The sequence below is a fragment of the Bos indicus genome, chromosome 19 (genome assembly GCF_029378745.1).
Source record: "Bos indicus isolate NIAB-ARS_2022 breed Sahiwal x Tharparkar chromosome 19, NIAB-ARS_B.indTharparkar_mat_pri_1.0, whole genome shotgun sequence".
Lineage (NCBI taxonomy): Eukaryota > Metazoa > Chordata > Mammalia > Artiodactyla > Bovidae > Bos > Bos indicus.
Window position 1 is genome coordinate 6,416,644 of NC_091778.1, and position 18,381 is coordinate 6,435,024.

Below are 18,381 nucleotides of genomic sequence, written 5' to 3' on the forward strand. Positions count from 1 at the left end.
ATTACGTCCCTGTGACTTATTCATTTAATATATTTGGAACTTTGTATGTCTTAATCCCCTTCACCTATTTCACATCCATCCCCACCTGTCTCCCCTCTGGCACCCACCTGTTTGCTTTCTGTATGTATAGTCAGTTTCTGTTTTATTTTGTTACTTTTGTTTTTTAGGTTCGACATGTAAATGAGGTCATATGGTATTTGTTTTTTTCTGAGTTATTTCACTTAGTGTAATACCCTTCATGTTCATCCATGTTGCCACAAATAGCAAGATTCCTTCTTTTCATGGCTGAGTAATAATGTATATATAAAACATTATATATATGCATGTGTGTGTGTTTATATATATGTACCACGTCTTTATTTGTTCATCCATTGACAGACGCTTAGATTGTTTCCATATCTTGGCTTTTGTAAATAGTACTGTGACATAATAGGTGTACATATATCTTTTTCAAGTACTGTTTTATTTTTCTTCAGATAAATACCCAGAAGCAGAATTACTGGGTTGTATGGTAGTTCTCTTTTCAGTGTTTAAAAATTATTTATTTATTTTGGCTGTGCTGGATCTTTGTTGCTGTGTGCAGGCTTTCTCTAACTGTGGTGAGCAAGGCCTGCTCTGGTTGCAGTGCCAAGCTTCTCACTGTGGCGGCTTCTCCTGTTGCAGATCCCAGTGCTGGAGCACCCAGGCTTCCGTAGTTGCAGCGCGTGCAATTCAGTAGTTGTGGCGCCCAGGCTTCAGAGCACACGAGCTTCCATAGCTGTGCACCTGCGCGCTGGAGCTCAGGCTCAGTGGTTACAGTGCATGGGCTTAGTTGCCCTGTGGCATAAAGAATCTTCCTGTACTGGGGATTGAACCTGTGTCCCCTGAATTGACACGCAGACTCCCAACCATTGGACCACTAGGGAAGTCCTCTTTTCAGTTTTTTGAGGAAACTCCATACTGATTTCCAAAGTGGTTGCAACAGTTCACAATCCCTTTGACAGTGTGAGAGTTTTCCTTTACTTTACATCCTTACCAACACTTGTTGTTTATTGTCTTTTTGATAATAAGCATATGATATGTGTGGAGAAGGCAATGGCACCCCACTCCAGTACACTTGCCTGGAAAATCCCATGGATGGAGGAGCCTGGTGGGCTGCAGTCCATGGGGTCGCTAAGAGTTGGACACGACTGAGCGACTTCACTTTCTCTTTTCACTTTCATGCCTTGGAGAAGGAAATGGCAACCCACTCCAGTGTTCTTGCCTGGAGAATCCCAGGGACAGGGGAGCCTGGTGGGCTGCCATCTCTGGGGTCACATAGAGTCGGACACAACTGAAGTGACTTAGCATAGCATAGCATATGATATGTGTGAGGCGGTTATCTCAGTGTGGTTTTAATTTACATTTCCTTGATGATTAGTAATGTTTAGCACCTTTCAAGTTCCTAATAGCTGTCAGTATATCTTCTTTGGAAAATGTCTATTCACATCCCCTGCCCATTTTTAATTGAGGTTTTTGTTCTTTGATAATGTGTTGTATGAGTTCTTTTTGTATTTTTAATGTCAACCCCCTTATTGTATATATCATTTGCAAATAACATCTCTCATTCAGTACATTGCATTTTCATTTCATTGGTGTTTTCATTTGCTGTACAAAAGCTTTTTAGTTTGATTTATTCCCATTTGTTTATTTTTGCTTTTGTTGCCCTTGCTTGAAGAGAGGTACCAAAAAAAAAAAAAAAAAATGGTAAGGTTGATGTCAAAGAGTATACTGCCAATGTTTCCTTCTAGGAGATTTATAGTTTCAGGTCTTACAGTTTTTAAGTCTTAAATTCACTTTGTGTTTCATTTTGTATATGGTGTAAGAAAGTAGTCCAGTTCACTCTTTTGCATGTAGCTGTCCAATTTACCAGCACCACTTATTAAAGAGACTCTCTTCTCCATTGTGTATTCTTGCCTCTTATGTTTTAGATGAATTGACTCTATAAGTGTGGGTTTATTTCTGGGCTGTTGATTCTGTTCCATTGACCTATGTATCTGTTTTTGTGTCAGTACCAAACTATTTTGATTACTGTAGCTTTGTAGTGTTTGTTCATGTTTTGGACTGTGAAACCTCCAACTTTGTAATTATTTTTCTCAAGATTGCTTTGAATGGACTGATCACTAGAAGGGAAATAGAATATGTAATTTAAAAAAAGAAAAGATTCCCTACAAACAAAAGTCCAGGAGCAGATGGCTTCACAGGTGAATTCTACAAGACATACAAAGAACTTTTACCAATCCTGCTCAAACTCTTTCAAAAGACTGAAGAGAAAGGAACACTCCTGAAGATATTCTATGAAGTCATTATCCTGATATGAAAACCAGACAAAATTACCACCAAAAAGAAAATTATAGGCCAATATCTTTGATAAATGTAGATGCATAACCTCTCAGCAAAATATTACCAAGCTGAATCCAACAGTACATAAAAAGGATCATATACCATGACCAAGTGGGTTTCATTCCAAGTTCACAAGGATGTTTCAACATGCACAAATCAATCAGTGTGATATACCACATCAAGAAAAGAAGTAAAAAACCACATGATCATCTCAACAGATGAAGAAAAAGCATCTGACAAAATTCAACATTCATTCATGATAAAAAACCCTTACCAAACTGGATGTAGAAGAAACATATCTCAATGTAATAAAAGCTGTGACAAACCCACAGCCAATAGAATATTCAGTGGTAAAAAGCTGAAGACCTTATCACTAAAATCTAGGACAAGGATGGCAATTCTCACCACTTCTTTTCTACATAGTATTAGAAGTCCTAGCACAGCAATCAGATAAAAGATATCCAGATTGGAAGGAAAGAGATAAAGTTCTCATTATTTGCAGATGAAAAGATACTATATATAGAAAACCCTAAAGACTCCCCATAGAAACTACTAGATCTGATCAATGAATTCTGCAAGGCAACAGGGTGCAAGATTAGCATTTAGAAATAGGTTGTATTTCTTTACACTAACAATGAAATATCAGAAAAGGAATGTAAAAAAGCAATAACTTTTAAAATCACACCAAAAAAATGATGCTTAGAAATGAACCTGAATGATGAGGTGAAAACTTATATAACTATAAACATTAATAAAGGTAATTTAAGATGATTCAGAAAAATGCAAAGATATTATATGCTCTTGGATTGGAAGAATTTATATTAAAATGGTCATACTACTCAAAGCAATGTACAGATTTAACCTGATCCCCATCAAATTAGCCATGACATTTTTCTCAGAACTGGGAAAAAAAAAATCCTAAAATATGTCTGAAACTATAGAATTGCCACGAAACCCAGAATTGCCAACCAATTCTGAGGAAAAAGAACAAAACAGGAGGCATAACCTCCCAGATAGATATAATAATCAAAACAACATATATTGGCACAAAAACAGATACAAAGATCAATGGAAAAGAATAGAGAGCCCAGAAATAAACCCATATAACTATGGTCAACTAATCTTTGACAAATAAAGATAGAATATGATAGGAAAAAAGACTTAAATATATGACAAGACACCATGGAACTCCTAGAAGAGAACATTGGCAAAGTATGCTTTGACATAAATTGTACCAGTGTTTTTTTAAGTCAGCTTCCCAAGGTAGTAGAAATAAAAACAAAAATAAACAAATTAGGACCTAATCAAGCTTACAAGCTTTTACACACCAAAGTAAACCCATAAACAAAACAGAGACAATCTATGAAATAGGGGACAATATTTACAAACATTGCAACCAACAAGGGCTTAATTTCCAAAACATAGAAATAGCTCATAAAACTCAACAACAACAAACAGATAATCCAATTGAAAATGGACAAAAGACCCAAATAGACATTTCTCCAAAGACGTACAGTTGGCCAATAGGCCCACGACAAGATGTTCAACATCATCAATTATTAGAGAAATGCAAATCAAACTACTATACTTCACACCAATCAGAACAGCCATCATTAAAAAGTCTATAATAACAAATGCTAGAGAGGGTGTGGAGAAAAGGGAACTCCTACACTTTGGTGGGAATGTAAGTTGGCGTAACCACTGTGGAAAACAGTATGGAAGTTCCTCAGAAAAGTGAAAATAGAATTACCATATGATCCAGCAATCCTGCTGGTAGACATATTAGCCAAACAATACATGTACCTTCATAGCAGCACCATTTACAGTGGCCAAGACACAGAAACAACATAATTGTCCATCAACAGATGAATGGATAAAGAAGATACAGTACATATGTACAATGGAATACTGCTGCTGCTGCTGCTAAGTCGCTTCAGTCGTGTCCGACTCTGTGCAACCCCATAGACGGCAGCCCACCAGGCTCCCCCGTCCCTGGGATTCTCCAGGCAAGAACACTGGAGTGGGTTGCCATTTCCTTCTCCAATGCATGAAAGTGAAAAGAGAAAGTGAAGACGCTCAGTCATGTCCGACTCTTCGCAACCCCATGGACTGCAGCCTACCAGGCTCCTCCGTCCATGGGATTTTCCAGGCAAGAGTACTGGAGTGGGTGCCATGGCCTTCTCCGACAATGGAATACTGCTCAGCCATACAAAATGGAAGCAGTGCTGTTTGCAGCAACATGGATACACTTAGAGATTATCATACAAAGTGAAGTAACTCAGAAAGACAAATGCCATATGGTATCATTTTTATGTAGTGAAGGTGAAGGTGAAGGTGAAGTCGCTCAGTCATGTCTGAATCTTTGCGACTCCATGGACTGTAGCCCACCAGGCTTCTCTGTCCATGGGATTCTCCAGGCAAGAATACTGGAGTGGGTTACCATTTCCTTCTCCAGGAGATCTTCCTGACCCAGGAATTGAACCCGCATCTCCCGCATTGTAGGCAGACGCTTTACCATCTGAGCCACCAGGGAAGTCCTTTTATGTATTAATAGAATCTAAAATATGACACAAATGAACCTATCTACAAAGTAGAAACAGACTCACGGGCAGAGAACAGACTTGTGGTTGCCAAAGACTGAAGTCAGGGGAGGACTGGACTGAGATTTTGTGGTTTGTAGATGCAAACTGTTATTCTCAGACTTTTAACATCTTTCCTGTCTCTTTTAACTCTTATTTCTCTTCCATATTGCCCTAGAATGTCACGCCGATATGTTATAGTATCAAGGTTAAAAATCTTTCCTTAGTTACCCTATCATTTTGCTACCCCGAAATTTAAATAAATTCAAATGTATTTGTTTTAACTTGCTATGTTCATAAACTCTTACATATTAAGATTTTCTTCTGAATTGGTTAATCATTATACTATTGATACACAGTCAAAAATTTAAGTTTTATATGTGAATTTTGATAAAATTTTTAAAGGTAATATTTTAAATGTAAATTCACATTTCAATGGGTTGGAAGGATTATTTGCAGTCCAGTTCTGTCATTTATAAGATTTCCATATATGCCTGGGCCTTTCTAGACTCTTTATTCTACTGGTTGACTTGACTTCATAAGGCTTAATATATTTTCCCACCTTGTTGTTCTTTTCAGATATTACTTTGACTATCTTATCCATATAAATATTAGCCAGAATCTTGCTACTTTGAACTTACAAATTATTTTGGGAAAAATCGACATCTTTATAAGTTTAAATCTATCTGTGAACATGTTTTGGCCTCTTATTCATCTATATCTTCTCAATGGCGTATAATAATACACTTGTATTTTTTTCCAATACAAGCCTTATTAATCTCTGTTAGATTTATTTCCAGATACCTCACACTTTTTTGCCATTATAAACAGTAGGGGTTTTTCAAACACTGTTTATTTTAGAGCAGGTTTCGGTTCACTGCAAAATTAAGGGGAACATACAGAGATTTCCTAAATACCCTCACCTCTATACATGCCTAGCCTTGTCTGTTGTTGCCCTCCCCTTCAGAGTGACACATTTGTTATAATTGACGAGCCTACATTGATAATCACCCAAAGTTTGTAGTTTACACTATGGTTTACTCTTGGTGTATACATTCTGTGTTAGGTTAGGACAAATGTATAGAGACATACATCAATCATTATGGTATCATACAGAATATTTTTATTACATAAAAGATTCTCTGTGTACTGCATATCATGTCTCCACAGCCTTACCCTGCCCCCATCCAAATCCATCACAACCACTGATCCTTTTATTGTCTCCATAGTTTTGCCCTTTCTAGGGTGTCGTATACTTAGAATCATACAGTATATAGCCTTTTCAGATTGGCTTCTTTCAGGCAATAATATGCATTTAATGTTTCTCCATGTCTTTTCATAGCTCTTATCTGGATGGTTATTTATCCATTTACCTACTGAAGAACATCTCAATTGCTCCAAGTTTGGATAGTTATGAATAAAACCTCTGTAAATGTCCATGTGCACGTTTTTGTGTGGACATAATTTTTCAATTTCTTTGCGTAAATACCAAGAAACTTAATCGATGGACCGTATGTTAAAAGGATGTTTAATTTTGCAAGAAGCTGCCAACTCTCTTCCAAAGTGGCTGTACTGACTTATTCTCATCAGCGATGAATGAGCATTCCCAAATACCTAGTGATTTGGGAACTCAGGAAATCACCCAGCTCTCCCTGAATTGAGGCACTGATTTGGCAAAACTGATTCTGCAGCCTTTAGAGTAGGAAGACTGAAGCAGTAAGAGCAGAGTTTCCCTTCCTCTCATCTAGGTGTTATGTTCTTACCTACTTAGTGTGACAGCAGAACATTGTTTTCTAATTGCCAAACAGTATTAGAAGCTAACATACTCATTTCGATGAGGAAAGGCAGAGGTAACTGGGCTTACATAAGCCAAGTAGGGAATGAGCATGCAGAGCTTTCTTAGCAACTGCAAAGAAATACTTGGTCTCCAAATTAGTAATTTACTTCCTTTTTATCAATACTAATATGATTTTAGAGCAGATAAAAATGTATTCAGTATGAGGCATTTTGATAGCAAAAGCAAAGTGCTGATGGTAATTGTACAAGGCCTACATGCCAATAATTCCCTGTTTGTAGCTTCAGATCAAATATTGTGCAAGAGTCATTATATCAGTGTACAAGAATTCTTGTCAACACACAGAAGAGTCCCCATTAAATGTTGGCTTTCCTTTTTTTTTCACCTGAATCCACAAATCCACGATAAGAATCCATTTTTACTTCACCACACTCACATGTGTAACTGAAACAAAAATCTCAAAGCATTACTTAGCCTTTTTTACATCCTTGTGTTCTTATCTAATGCTCAATTCCAGTCCAGTAAATATTAGGTCTTATAATTTACTAATGAGTTATGCACCACCATTTGAAAATACCGTTAAAAATCAGTGCTTGTTGAGTAGCTTACCAGAAACAAATTCTAAAAATACTTTCAGTATTATTCCCAAGTTTTTTTGTTCTATTTTGTTTGTTTGTTTGTTTTAGTTAACATTATAGTGCCCCATATGAATATCAGTTGATCTGAGGTCAGGCTACTGACATTCTGTGAAGATGGGGAAATTCCAGTGTGCTCACCCCCTCAACCATGTCATCTTAAAGAAGAGAATCAGATTTGGTAATCCATCTGTTAAGAATGCTTATTTTTACCCATATGTTTCTCTGGTTTTTTGGCTTGTATTTTCCTTTATTTTTTAAAAATATTTTTACTGAAGCATAATGGATACAGTAATAAATAGAATCATACAATATGTACTCTTTTGTAACTAGCTTCATTTGCTGATCATCCTGTCTGACTCAAGATTTCTTGAAATGCTGTCTTTTAAGAAGGAATTGCTGAGTCTGTAAGTCCTGCTTTTGTTTAGTGGACAAAACCTTTTTGCTTTTGGAATAATATGGCATTTAGAACCAAAAATATAATTATCTTGCTGTGATTCTAGTCATCACTGCTATATTAAAAATTCACACAGTGCTACACCTGCTACTGGCACAAGATTACATCTAGAAAAGGCAAGATTGGAGCCTCCATTTAGCAGTGTTCTAAACTTAGCGTCAGCAGATGATGGTCCATGATGATACGATGGGTTTACCACAGTAATCACGTATCATAAATAGGTTATATTAAAATCACAACTGGGGTCTTTGCTCAGTCAGTTAAGTGATTGTATTTTAACAAGGGAAATAGAATAGAGTGGGAAATATTAACGTAAACTGTGTATAATAAAAGTGATAATGTTTAGCTGATAATTGGGTCATGATATAAATGGTATTTCTCACTGTGTGTAACAGTAAGTACTTTATAGTCACTTCACTATACACTCATCTGTAAAAGATTACTTGTATATTAAACAGCTACAGCGTGTGGCATTGTTAGTTGCTCCGGCACAGGTTATAAGGTAAATAAAACTCAAGCCTATCCCTCAGGAAATTTAGGGTATAATGTAAGAAAATTCATGGATACAGATAAAGTTTAAAAATGCGTTGTGATAGGGCCATAGTAATAATAGAACTCAGAACACTCAGGAAAAATTCGTAACGGAGGTGGCATATGAGTGAGTTTTCATTTTTTGTTTTGGTGTTTTCTTGGCTATGCCACATGGCATGCTGGACAGGGGATCAAACTCAGGTCCCCTGTCGTGGAAGCATGGAGTCCTAACCATTGGGCTGCCAGGGAATTCCCTTGAGTGAGTTTTGAATCGTATAGGATTTTATCTGCTCAAGAGGTGATCAGAGTGATGAGTATTAGCATGAAAAAATAAATGTGTATAATGTGATAGTAAGCAGAGAGTAATCTACTTTTTAAAAAAGATAGTTGAGTACATGCAGGTCAGAGAAAAAAGGAAGAATAAATATTAAACTTAGACACTGACTAGATGCTGAAGCTGAAACTCCAGTACTTTGGCCACCTGATGCAAAGAACTGACTCATCTGAAAAGACCCTGATTCTGGGAAAGATTGAAGGCGGAAGGAGAAGGGGATGACAGAGGATGAGATGGTTGGATGGCATCACTGACTCAGTGGACATGAGTTTGGGTAAACTCCGGGAGTTGGTGATGGACAGGGAGGCCTGGCGTGCTGCAGTCCATGGGGTCGCAACAGGTCGGACATGACTGAGCAACTGAATTGACTGATTGTACCTGTTAAGTTGGTAACTATTAAGGAGAATAGTGATATGATCAAAGTGATATTTTAGAAATAGTAATCTTAAATAGTATTGTTTATCTTGGAAGGGGTTAAAGTGGTGGTTGGTAGTCTAGACATGGAACCAAAGAAAGACTGCAAGTATGGGTGAATAAAGAGAGGTGAGAAGAATGAGAAAGGAATGGAGAGACAGATCTAAGACATTGACCAAAACAAGTATGCCATCAATGAGGCATGTGTTTGAATGTCAGAGCAAAGGAGAATGAGTTAAAGATAACCCCAAAGTTTTTTATTAGGGTGATTAATGATATACTGGTTCTTTTACTAGGAAGAAGGAATAAGAAGAGAAAGGTAGAGAAGGTGATAGGCTGTGTTTTGGAAAGAGTAAGTTCATGATGCTGACTGGTATAAATAACCGAAAGGCAATAAGGAACTATACATCAGGAGAGGGATTTGCAGATTATGTGGAGGGTGATAGTTGTAATGGCATGGTAGTGAACGTTATCACTCAGGGACAGCTTGTAGAGAAGGTGGCAGAAAAGGACAGACTTTGGGGAACTTTTCTCCATTTAAGAAATAGAAATGAAATGAAGTCATTATAAACAGCCTAAATATCCTGAGGGTAGATGAAATAGTAGAGTATCAAAAACCTAGGGAAGAGAAAGTTGCAAGGACACATGGCTTGAGCAATACTATGTGTGAGAAAGTGATTAACGAAAGTCGATGAGGGGCATATTTTTTCTTATAGCAGGTTGTTTGGTGACACTACAAGTAATTATTATTGAAATGTGGGGAGGGAGGAAAGATATGTGAACCAGATTATAAGAAATAAAAGGATTAGGCAGGGGAAAATAAGGAAATACACAGAAATTTTAAGGAAAGGAGGTAATTGGATGGGCTGGTTCATAATAGAAGGCTTTATCAATAAAATTAGACTGAAACAGAGGTTGTTGTTCTATTCTGTTTAAGATGAATCGAGGTTGTGAATGTGGCCAGTGCAATAGTAGCTATCCAGAATTGGCACAAGTCAAATAACTTAAAAATGATGATGATGGAGCAATAGTGAAGGGAGAATTGAGGTGAGGCCTGCTGAGCGCAGTGCAGTGACTTTCTGTAGGGTCTTATGATACTACATAGCAGACTTGAGAAAGCAGAGTAGAAATGATTCATAATGTTATTTACCAAGTATCACAGAGGTCAGGGGGCCCAAGGGTTGAAAATGATATCATGAGAACCAGGTAAGAGCTGGAGGTAGATTAGAAAATAGGTATCTGTCTGGAATCATTGATGTTAAATAGCAACAGTTTATCTCATTTGATGCTGCTTGTTTCAGTTCAGTTCAGTCGCTCAGTCGTGTCCGACTCTTTGCGACCCCATGAATTGCAGCACGCCAGGCCTCCCTGTCCATCACCAACTCCTGGAGTTCACCCAGACTCACGTCCATCGAGTCAGTGATGCCATCCAGCCATCTCATCCTCTGTCGTCCCCTTCTCCTCCTGCCCCCAATCCCTCCCAGCATGAGAGTCTTTTCCAATGAGTCAACTCTTCACATGAGGTGGCCAAAGTACTGGAGTTTCAGCTTTAGCATCATTCCTGCCAAAGAAATCCCAGGGCTGATCTCCTTCAGAATGGACTGGTTGGATCTCCTTGCAGACCAAGGGACTCTCACGAGTCTTCTCCAACACCACAGTTCAAAAGCATCAATTCTTCAGTGCTCAGCCTTCTTCACAGTCCAACTCTCACATCCATACATGACCACAAGAAAAACCATAGCCTTGACTAGATGGACCTTTGTTGGCAAAGTAATGTCTCTGTTTTTGATTGAAGCATATTTGTTGTTACCCCAAATTATTTAATATTCTCTTTTATCTAATGAAACAACTCCAAAATAAGAAACTGAATCTTGTTATTAGAATGCAAAAGCCTAAGACTCATCAAAAGAGGATTTTTAAGTTAGCTCTCATAATTAGTATCTAATGTATAACTTTTCTCTCGTATTTTAATATTGACAGTTTCTCCCCTGTGATTGCTTTGTTGCTGTTGTTCAGTTGCTGAGTCATGTCCAACGCTTTGTGGCCCCACGAACTGCATCATACCAGGCTTCCGGTCCTTCACTGTCTCCCAGAGTTTGTTCAAACTCATGTCCATGAATCCGTGATGCCATCCAACCATCTCATCCTCTGGTACCCCCTTCTCCTCTTACTCTCAATCTTTCCCAGTATCAAGGTCTTTTCCAGTGAGTCGGCTCTTTGCATCAGGTGGCCAAAGTGTTGGAACTTCAGCTTCAGCATCAGTCCTTCCAATGAATATTCAGGACTGATTTCCTTTAGGATTGACTGGTTGGATCTCCTTCCTGTCCAAGGGACTCTCAAGAGTCTTCTCCAATACCACAGTTTGAAAGCATCAATTTTTTGGCCCTCAGCCTTCTTTATGGTCCAACTCTCACATCTGTACATGACTGCTAGAAAAACAATAGCTTTTACTAGACCCGACTTTTGTTGGCAGAATGATCTCTGCTTTGTAATATGCTGTGTAGGTTTGTCATAGCTTTTCTTTCAATGAACAAGTGTCTTTTAATGTCATGGCTTCAGTCACCATCTACAGTGATTTTGGAGCCCAAGAAAGTAAAATCTGTCACCGTTTCTACTTTTTCCTCATCTGTTTGCCATGAAGTGATGGGACCAACAAATTTGGAAAACTCAGCAGTGGCCACAGGACTGGAAAAGGTCAGTTTTCATTCCAATCCCAAAGAAAGGCAATGCCGAAGAATGCTCAAACTACCACACAATTGCATTCATCTCACACGCTAGTAAAGTAATGCTTAAAATTCTCCACGCCAGGCTTCAGCAACACGTGAACCATGAACTTCAAGATGTTCAAGCTGGTTTTAGAAAAGGCAGAGGAACCAGAGATCAAATTGCCAACATCCACTGGATCATCAAAAAAGCAAGAGAGTTCCAGAAAAACGTCTATTTCTGCTTTATTGACTATGCCAAACCCTTTGACTGTGTGGATCACAGTAAACTGGAAAATTCTGAAAGAGATGGGAATACCAGACCACCTAATCTGCCTCTTGAGAAACCTGTATGCAGATTAGGAAGCAATAGTTAGAACTGGACGTGGAACAACAGACTGGTTCCAAATAGGAAAAGGAGTACGTCAAGGCTGTATATTGTCACCCTGCTTATTTAACTTCTATGCATAGTAAATCATGAGAAGCGCTGGGATGGAAGAAGTACAAGCTGGAATCAAGATTGCTGGGAGAAATATCAATAACCTCAGATATGCAGATGACACCACCCTTATGGCAGAAAGTGAGGAAGAACTAAAGAGCCTCTTGATGAAAGTGAAAGAGGAGAGTGAAAAAGTTGGCTTAAAGGTCAACATTCAGAAAACTAAGATCATGGCATCTGGTCCCATCATTTCATGGCAAATAGATGGGGAAACATTGCACACAGTGGCTGACTGTTTTTCTGGGCTCCAAAAGCACTGCAGATGGTGAATGCAGCCATGAAGTTAAAAGAGGTTTACTCCTTGGAAGGAAAGTTATGACCAACCTAGACAGCATATTCAAAAGCAGAGACATTACTTTGCCAACAAAGGTCCGTCTAGTCAAGGCTATGGTTTTTCCAGTAGTCATGTATGGATGTAAGAGTTGGACTATAAAGAAGGCTGAGTGCTGAAGAATTGAGGCTTTTGAACTGTGGTGTTGGAGGAGACTCTTGAGAGTCCCTTGGACTGCAAGGAGATCCAACCAGTCCATCCTAATGGAGATCAGTCCTGGGTGTTCATTGGAGGGACTGATGTTGAATCTGAAACTCCAGTACTTTGGCCACCTGATGAGAAGAGCTTTCTCATTTGAAAAGACCCTGATGCTGGGAAAGACTGAGGGCTGGAGGAGAAGGGGATGACAGAGGATGAGATGGTTGGATGGCATCACTGACTCAGTGTACATGGGTTTGGGTGGACTCCGGGAGTTGTTGATGGATAGGGAGGTCTGGCGTGCTGCAGTTCATGGGGTCGCAAAGAGTCAGACATTACTGAGCGACTGAACTGATGGGACCAGAGGCCATGATTTTCATTTTTTGAATGTTGAGTTTTAAGCCAGCTTTTCACTCTCGTCTCTCACCCTCTTTAAGAGGCTCTTTAGTTCCTCTTTGCTATTTGCCATTAGGGTGGTATCGTCTGCATATCTGAGGTTATTGATACTTCTCCTGAGAGTCTTGATTCCAACTTGAGATTCATCCAGCCTGGCATTTGCATCATGTATTTTGCATATATGTTAAATAAGCAGTGTGGTGATACATAATCTTGACTTACTTCTTTCCCAGTTTTGAACCAGTCCATTGTTCCATGTTCTGTTCTAACTCTTCCTTCTTATCTTGCATACAGATTTCTCAGGAGGCAGGTGATTCCTTAGAAACAGATGAAATGGAAAAGCTTAAGCATGAAAGAAATAACGCCTTGGAAGAAGTGAAGACACTTAAGGTAATCTCCAATTTAGCTTCCTTATATTTTCTTTTGTATAAAGAAAAGAAAGAAAATTATCTTGTGTTGAATTCTGGAGTATCGAGACTTAGTTTTTGTTTTTTTTTAAGAATATCAATATCAAATAGCTTAGTATAGAGTATTAATATCAAATTAATATTTATTTCCTTAGCTGACCTTTTAGAGAGTAAAATTTTTAGCTCATATACTCATTATTTATATTTCACAGTCAGTGATTTCCTCAGCTGACCTTTAGAGAGTAAATTTTTTAGCTTACATACTCATTATTTGTATTTCACAGATTTGGTGTGAACAGTGTGATTTGTAATCATACCTTCTAATCTGACTACTTCTAACCCCTTTTTTTTTTCACACTGGTGGGAAGAAAAGAGAGCCAATGAAGCAAGCCATGACAATTTTAGATCCTCAGATGTTCATTGGAAAATACATTTTCTCCTGTATTCATGTGAATGCTTCAGGGACATCTTGTTTTGCTAACATAATTTGAAATTAATGGATTGAGATTTAAGGGAAATAAAAACACAATATATTTCCCAAATATACTGTGAGATTTTGTTTCTCTATATATGTTTTAATTTTGTGTTTAGAATATTAAATTTGTATCTTAATTTTTATGGAAAGCCATTATATTTTTCAGGTCTTCAAGAAAAGCAGTGTAACTGTTTGTTTCCCACTAATTCATCATAGGAATATATTTAAACCTTTTTATGTGTTTATTTTTGGCTGTGCTGGGTCTGAATTGCTGCACAGACTTTCCTCTAGTTGCAGAGAGTGGGGGCGACTCTCTAGTTGCAGTACACGGCCTTTCGTGTGGTGACTTGGACAGCTGCAGAGCGCGGGCTCCAGGGCATGCGGGATTCAGTAGCTGTGGCACATGGGCCCAGCAGTTGTGGTGCCCAGGTTCTAGAGCACAGGTTCAATAGTTGAACCTGTGCACAGGCTTTGTTTCTCCATGGCATGTAGGACTTTTCCTAGGTCACGTTTCGAAAGCCTGAGTCACCTGCATTGGCAGGCAGATTCTTTATCACTGAGCCACCAGGGAAGCCCCAAATTATTTTTAATTAGTTTTTAAATAACTGAAATTCTATTATTTGTTTCATTTTTATTGAGGTAAAATCTTTACACCAAATTAAAAAAAGAAAGAAATTTCCTTGCTACCTTAGTTTTTAAATTCTGACCTCTAGAGGAAGCTATTGTTTAACATATCTTATTTACCCTTTCAGAGACTTTCTCTGTGTACTCAACCATATGCTAAAAAATATGTGTATATATGCTTCTTTTAATTCCACAGAATTGTTTCATATATTATACACTTTTTTACAACTTATCTTCTTTTTTTCTCTTTGTTGTTAGCATTATATCTTGGATAACTTTTCAGGTTAATATATAAGAATCTACCTAATTCTTTTCAGTGCCTCTCCTATCCTCCAAAGGTTCTGTTCCAGATTATTTAACCAGTTCCCTATGATGAAATGAAAAAGATATGAGAGCCTCAGAAAATTCTGATGAACCATAAGATTCAATGACTTACACAGAGTAAATTATATAAAAATGCTATCTTACCAGTATAACCAACACTACAGATGTTTTTTAAGAGAATAAGAAAAAACTACTGTCAATTATTAAAGCTAAATTTATATTTTCCATCTTAATTCTTGATCATGTCTAACTCTTTGTGACTGTAGTTTGCCAAGCTCCTGTGTCTGTGAAATTCTCCAGGCAAGAACAAAGGAGGTTGCCATTCCCTACTCCAAGGGATCTTCCTGACCCAGGGATCAAACCCGGGTCTTCTGCATTGCAGACAGATTATTTACTGTCTGAGCTACCATAGAAGCCCCAATGTTTATCATTGTTAAATTTGTGATATATTTTTGTTTTTTACTGGAATATCAGTGGTAATAATTAGAATTTTAATTTAAAGATGTATTCATTTAACATTTAAACAAAGCTTTCCAGAGGAACTATTGAGTAAATCAGGATTTGCATTTAAAATTTACGAGATGTAACTGAACATATCCTACTGTGATAAAACCTGAAATCACAGGTAAAATATATTCTGTATAATTTCCTTCACCTGAAAACCTATCTATTGGCTGAGAGACATTTGCTTAAATACAGATACACAGCAATAAATGTTTTGTTTGAGATAATAATCTTTGTACTTTGAGTTTTTCTGCTTGTATTATACCACATATACACAAAAAGCAGAGGTTGTCAAATGGATTTCACAGAATGTGTAGATGTCTCTCATCACTCCGCATTATCCTGTGACATCTCTGTTTATCATGTCTGATTTAAGGTACAAGTAAAAATGGAAACAAGAAAATTTGATGCCAATGGCTAATTTTTATTCTGCAAGAATGATTTTTAAAGGTTCCATGGGCTTTATTTAACTTAAAGGCTTTCCGCAGAGTTCACATTGCTACTGCTTTGCAAAGTTGAATGAAAATAGATATATTTTCCATTTACAGATGCGAAAAACTAGGACACCAAGAGTGAAGGTGACTTAGCAGAGCATAAAAGCCTAGGAGCCAGAAGTTTCTTGGCTCCTGTTCTGTGGCAGATTCGTTAGATTGCTATATTGTATTCATCTTCACATACCTTCATTTCATCTCTTAGACAAGAATGAGCTCAAGTATAGCAGAAAGTAGATTGCTTCTTGTAAACATTCCAATGTTGCCATGAATGTTTACCACTCACTATAATCTTCTAGCAATTCCTCTGCTCAGGTTATAAGTAAAATGGCTCTTAAAGTATCTCTGATTTGATCAATGAAACGTGGATTTATGACATAACAAAATTGAACGTTTTAGCGTGTTATTCTCAATATCCTTAATTTTAAGTTCAAAGATTTTAATATTTGTTTGGGATGCCAATGTTATTCCACCTTAGTAACTATTATTTCATATTTTGATTACACTAGTTATATGTTCATTTTTATGGATAATCTTACAAAAATTAGCTAAATTGGGAACATTATGGTCAGCTCTGTTTCATAGTCCTCTTTCGTATGTACAGTAAGAGGGACTTCTAAGTTACAATAGTCATGCTCTTCAATTTGCAAACTCTTTGACAGTGATAGCTATTATCTAGCATTTAGTTGACATTTATACATTTTGATCCTGATTGACTTATTTTGGACCTCAGATTTTTAGGTTTTTTAAAAAGTGGCTAGTAAGGAGTTTCCTGGTGGCCTAGATTAGGAGTCCAGGCTTTCACTGCCGTAGCCTGAATTCAATTTCTGGTCAGGAAATGAAGATCCTGCATGCTGCCTGGCACAGGAAAAAAGTGTGACTAATTATAGTAACAGAAAATATGTTTACATCCCAATTATACTGTAAAGAGCTAATTACTTTTAAATGGCATGTATAAGGCAGAAAAGTGACTGGGAGCTACGTATCCAGATTCTAGAAACTGGATGTTTGAGGAATTTGTAAGCCTTGAAACAAAGCCCTAAAAATCATGCTCATTGATGCCTTCTTAATAGGTTGTTAATTCAGTGGCTTTTTAATACAGGAAAAATTGTTTGAATCGGAAAGGCAGAGGAAGCAATTGACAGAAGAACTCCAGAATGTGAAACAAGTAAGTGCATATATTGTTTATTTGTGTCTTGTGGATGTGTGTATAGACAAATGAGGTATAAGTGCAATGCATTGATATGTGTAATATCTGAGAGCCTACAGATATAAACAGTATAGCATAGTGTACTGCTGCTTTCAGAGTTGGGGATCTGTGGACTGAAACGATCAGTCTCATTGCTTTTCTACCCTTTTTTTCTTTCTCTTCTATTTTTCCTTTTTCTTTTCTTCTGTTACTCATATTCATTTTATTAAAAGTAAAAGCAAATCAAGGGGGGGAAAAAAACTTCCAAGCCAGAGCATTTTTAAATTTTTTTTAGTAATAAAAAGTAAAAATTTATTTTCACTCTTTATCATTCTTCGAAGAATTTTAAGTAACTTACAGCGAAACAAATGCAATGATATCATGAAATAGAGATACAAGTAACAAATAAAAGGTTAATAAGAGTAGAAAGTTAAGAGGACATTGCTATAGAACAGTGGCAGTCACCTGATTTTGAATCTCCCCAATATTATCCTCCCAGAAAACATAACATTTACAGAGCACATAAAACCATACAGGAACCCACACCTTTTTTTTTTTTTTTTTGGATACATCATGCATGGCTTCTGGGATCTTAGTTCCTCGACTGGGAATTGAAACTGGGCCCACGGCAGTAAAAGCACTGAGTCCTAACCCCTGGACTGCCAGACAATTCCCAGGACCTCTACCTTAAATATGGCTATTGGATAGAGAGCACCAGAACCTTCAAGGCACATATAAATAGAGTTTAAAATTCCAACAAACTGTTGCAACTTGCCTGCCACTGAAACGTGAAAGCAGGGGAGGCTTAAAAACTCTGAAAAGAGTAAGGAGAACAGAGTAATCAGACAAAGTACTGCAAGTAAGATCGCCTCCAGAAAGAGAAAAATGCAACTATTAATGACAAAATACTAAACAGTGGCCAGGATTTGGTGGTTCTCAGAACTTGAGGAAGTATGTGCAACCAGAAGCAGCAGCGTTCTAGAATCATTGTTTGGAGAAAAGAATCAAATAAATAGAGAAGGGGTGGTATCCCTTGGAGGCTAAGAAATAATGAGAAAAAAGGAAATAAGAGGGGGAAATTAAGGGTCTTGCAGAAATGAAAGAGAAACAAGACATACCAAGCCTCCTCCATGTACCCTCCACCATGACCATCAACAACATGATCCATAAAAAGAAATTGCACAGAAGAGGGTGC

General features: G+C 37.5%; 1 protein-coding gene across 5 annotated transcripts in view; it reads left to right on the top strand.

Annotated features, from left to right (window-relative positions):
* Window positions 1-18,381, top strand: part of STXBP4 (syntaxin binding protein 4) — a 253,383-nt gene that overhangs the window by 82,131 nt on the left and 152,871 nt on the right. For all 5 annotated transcript variants that reach the window (XM_070772475.1, XM_019981250.2, XM_070772477.1 and 2 more), the window contains 2 exons: window positions 13,467-13,562; window positions 17,100-17,165. In XM_070772475.1, coding sequence (XP_070628576.1) covers window positions 13,467-13,562; window positions 17,100-17,165 — 162 coding nt within the window. The remainder of the gene's footprint in view (window positions 1-13,466; window positions 13,563-17,099; window positions 17,166-18,381) is intronic.